Raw genomic sequence first — 4245 nt, forward strand, 5'->3', positions numbered from 1 at the left:
ATTTATCAGTCACTAATGGAAAAGATTAAGTTGTGGAAAGGGTTGTTTCAACTGGTCGTTTGGTCTGTGGATGGTGTCACTGTCACTCATGCATGTGTCTGCTTAAAATGTTTTGACACTTGAGTGTATTTTCTCTCGACTTTTTTCCTTTCTTCGCTTTTCCTAACCTTGTCTTGTTGTTTGTGTTGAATTTGTCCTACATGCTTTAGCTGGGGCGATGGGTAAGTGGAGGCTTTTATTGCTTTCAGACTAGATGTTCTTGTTCGTGAAATTATTTATTTATTTAATTAATGAATGAGGGATGTGGTGTCACACTCGTATGTGGCGTATTGACCTTCCTTTCTTTTAATGTTTCTTTCCGTCCTCTTGTTTTCTTTCTCTGTGTCTGCTGCAGGATGACTTTATGGACTGGTGGAGCAAGTTTTATGCCTCCACGGGTGAGAGAAACAAGTGTGGCAGTTATCTGGAGAAGGGCTTCGATACGCTGCAGGTAAGGCATTGAACTTTGAATGTTGTCCCTCGTGTTCTTCTAAATGTGTATAACTGATTTTCTTTCATACAAACTGTACATAAGCACAAAAGACATTTTGAAGAACTGTTTTTTTGTCCATACGATTAAAATCAGTGTGGTAAAGGGCTTTTCACATGGCATTTAAAGGGATAGTTCGCCCAAAGATGAAAATTCTGTCATCCTCAACCTCATGCCGTTCTAAACCCGTAAGACCTTCGTTCATCTTTGGAACACAAATTAAGATATTTTTGATGAAATCTGAGAGCTTTCTGTCCATCCATAGACAGCAATGTAACTTAAACGTTCAAGGTCATTGTAAGGACAAGGTAAGTCCTTATAAAGTAAGGACATTGATAAAATAGTCAGTGTGACATCAGTGGTTCAACCGTAATGTCATGAAGCTACGAGAATACTTTTTGTGCGCAAAGAAAAAAATTAGATACTTCATTCCACAATTTCTTCTCTTCCATGTCAGTCTTCACCACGCTTTCATGAGAGTACCGCGACGCATGCATGTGATGCTGCTGATGCAGGAGCCGGCGTTCTGACGTAGAAAGTACATGCCCTGCGACTTGTTTGCAAGCAGAGGAATGCACATGCATGCGTTGTGGTACTGTTGTGAATGCGCGTCGAAGTCTGACACGAAAAATAAAGTTATTTTGAACAGGTCAGTTACATTGCTGTCTATGCAGGGTCAGAAAGCTCTCGGATTTCATCAGAAATATCTTAATTTGTGTTCTGAAGATAAAGGTCTTACAGGTTTGGGACGACATGATTGTGAGTAATTAATGACAGGATTTTCTTTTTTTGGTGAACTATCCCTTTAACTTTGGGTTATCTTGATTCTAAACTCCACTTTTAACCCCCTGGTTAAGGAATGTTTCACTCTTTTAGCTTATAAACAGCATTAACAATGCTTTTTACCTAAGGTTATGAAACACTGCCCCAGAGAAGGGTTAGCTTTTGTGGTGTTAACTCCACATTGCGGTGCCAAATTTGTGCAGTGTGAAACAATGTGGTGTTAGAATGTAATGCTAGATGCTTACTAACAGACACCCGATCACGTACCTCATATTTACATGCTTTGGACAGTCACAGAAACACCAAGCATTCTATAAACAGTGAATTCAGCATTTGACAGAAAACATGAGACCTGGAAGAAGAAACTGTTTTGTAGTTACTTGCATAGCATAGGCCGAAAGCTCCATTAATGAAAAACTTGATCGTAAAGGGCAGGGCAAGGATGCGTGGTGGCAATGGGTTGCATGGTGTATTCGTCCAATCAATGACACTGACAGCCCTTAAGGCATTTTTCAAAACATTTTTCTTCTTTTGTGTTCATACTGGTTTGGGATGACAGAACATTTTGGGGAGAAGAACCCAGTGCATGGTTTCCTACAGAACTAGAGAATAAAAAGTTCTCTGCGAAATGTGAAGGAATAATTAACCAAAAGTGAACATTTTGTCATTGTTTATTCATCCTCATTTCTCCCCAAAGGCACATCTACCACAATCCCAGCGGTATGAAATCTGTACATGGAGATTAACAGCAAAAGTTGTAATCGTAACTATAGTGACATTATCAGTGCCCAAAGAAAACCAAACATAGTGATGCCAGAACTTCAAAGCCCTGTGGTCTCTCTTGGGAGTGCGCATGCCTACTTTCAAACGTTCACTCACCCCGACTCCAGTCCACTCCAGCCCACTTCCCACAAGCTTATCCATTTATAATAGAGCCCGTGGCTGCCAGATTTCCAACTTTTCCGATGAATTCATGTTGGGGTTGCCGCAGGGGGATAACCAAGTGCAGACAAGGGCTCCGTTACTGACGTTATCGGCCCGTTTTCCCCCCAGCCCACACCTCCCTATCATCCCTCGATCTCTGGCTGGTTTGTCAGCGATCTCCCCTGTCACCACGTTCTCTCTCTACTTGCCTTGGCCACTATTTCCAACCTTTACGATCTGAACGTGTCTGTTAGTCATCTGGCAGGGGCTGGGTTCTCAGGGCTACCTGCGAGGCCCGGGGTTCGATTGTTGGCTGCCACCATGTGAGAGTGTCCCACGCACCGGGAGGAGCAGCAGACAGAAACACTTTCCCTAAAACTGCTGAGATTAGTTGTTATTTTGGGCTAATGGTGCCTGAGGGAGAGATTGAAGGCAGGGAAACTGAGTGAGTCAACTAGAAAAACAAAGCGACTCGCTTACGAGGATTCTTTCATACTTTTGTCACTAAGTTGTCTCCTGGGTGGCCGTTTGGTTGGAGAGTTGTGCGCCGCTAGTTAAAAGTTGTGTAATGTCATGGCGAAGCATATTTTCCTCAGGCACAAATCGTTTTTGCGCATTTTTATTGCCGTTTGCGATTTTTCTCATAATCAGGAATTTCCAGATGTTTTTGCCTTAATGATGCTTTTGAGGTTGTTTGACGTTTGACTGATATGTTAAACCTACAATTAAAGATCTCAGAGTCCAAGATTCTTAAAGAAAACTGCTTTGGCAAGACAAACAATGGATGTCTTGTCCATAGTATGTGTCCTTTCAGCCCTTTCAGTTGATTACGGCACGTTTTTAAAGAACTAGATCTGCATGCAAATCATATATCACAAAATACACTCTCTCCTGTGCTCCTTTCTCAGGTGTATGACAGAGAACTGGAGAAGGCTGAAGGCTTTGAGCAGTTGGCTGATTTCTGTCAAACGTTTAAACTTCACCGTGGAAGAGTCCAGAACGAGAGTGAAGACCCTTCTGTTGTTGGAGAGTTCAAGGTAGGGTCACTCATAACCTCTCAGCTACTATCAACTGCTATCACATTCAGTCTCCAAGAGGAAAAAAATTCAGACGGCACCAGATGAAGCAATGGATGGGTGCCGTTGCTTATTAGCTAAGCTAATGAAAAGTCATTTGAATTGGCCCTTCTATTTAAAATGATCACATACTTGCCTCTGGCAGGTTCAGTCTGTACTTTGTCAAATTGAACATTCAACAGTTTGTTAATTTAGAGCGTTCTGCAAGAGATCCAGAGTCATGTGCCATTCTTTTGGTAAACTGTCTAGAACTCCTTGCCTTCTTTACAGACACTGTCTCTTAAAAATAGAGGTTCTTTAATGGTTCTGGGAACTTTAGGTCACTTTAAGGCTCTTACCAAGAACCATGTTATGTTGTGTAGGGTTGCTGAGCCAAGTAGTAGTTTTAGTAAATTTGTTATGTCATACGTTCAGTTGTAGTATTATTATTATTTTAATATTTATCTTTTTAGATAATGAAAGTATGACAGTAATATGGGGTTGGAACTTAAACTTAAAAATATCCTCCTGTGGCATCCGGCATATGACTGTAAAACCCATTTTTGGTTCTAATTGGGACCTTTAATTTAAAGAGTCTAGATGCTTTTTCCTGGTTTATTTGGATTACAACTGGTTTAGTTCTAGTAGGATTTGAGGGAACTAAATTTGAGGGATTTAAGTGTAATTTGAGGTTTGTCTGGAGGCCCCAGACAGCAGGTCTCCAAAAAAAAGTCAAACTAAATTGCACCATGAGTTACACTGACTCCTGTCCTCCTTCAGGGCTCATTTAAGATCTATCCGTTGCCTGACGATCCCTCGATGCCCGTACCCCCACGCCAGTTCCGCAAACTCCCCCCGAACGGTTTAGAGCAGTGCCTGGTGCGCGTCTACATCATCCAGGCCTATGGCTTACAGCCCAAAGATGCCAACGGCAAGGTAGGTACAACAACCAAA

The 4245-nt window shown here is 41.8% G+C and overlaps 1 protein-coding gene across 1 annotated transcript in view; it reads left to right on the forward strand.

Moving 5' to 3' along the window:
* The first annotated feature begins 391 nt into the window (after positions 1-391).
* The window catches only part of LOC107691974 (dysferlin-like), a 23024-nt gene continuing 19170 nt past the window's right edge, over positions 392-4245 (forward strand). Inside the window, exons 1-3 of the mRNA XM_016490847.1 lie at positions 392-490; positions 3145-3273; positions 4072-4227. Of these exons, the coding sequence (XP_016346333.1) occupies positions 404-490; positions 3145-3273; positions 4072-4227 (372 nt within the window). The 5' untranslated portion in view covers positions 392-403. The remainder of the gene's footprint in view (positions 491-3144; positions 3274-4071; positions 4228-4245) is intronic.

This window comes from Sinocyclocheilus anshuiensis, unplaced genomic scaffold (genome assembly GCF_001515605.1).
Source record: "Sinocyclocheilus anshuiensis isolate Anshui unplaced genomic scaffold, SAMN03320099.WGS_v1.1 scaffold426, whole genome shotgun sequence".
Taxonomy (NCBI): Eukaryota; Metazoa; Chordata; class Actinopteri; order Cypriniformes; family Cyprinidae; genus Sinocyclocheilus; species Sinocyclocheilus anshuiensis.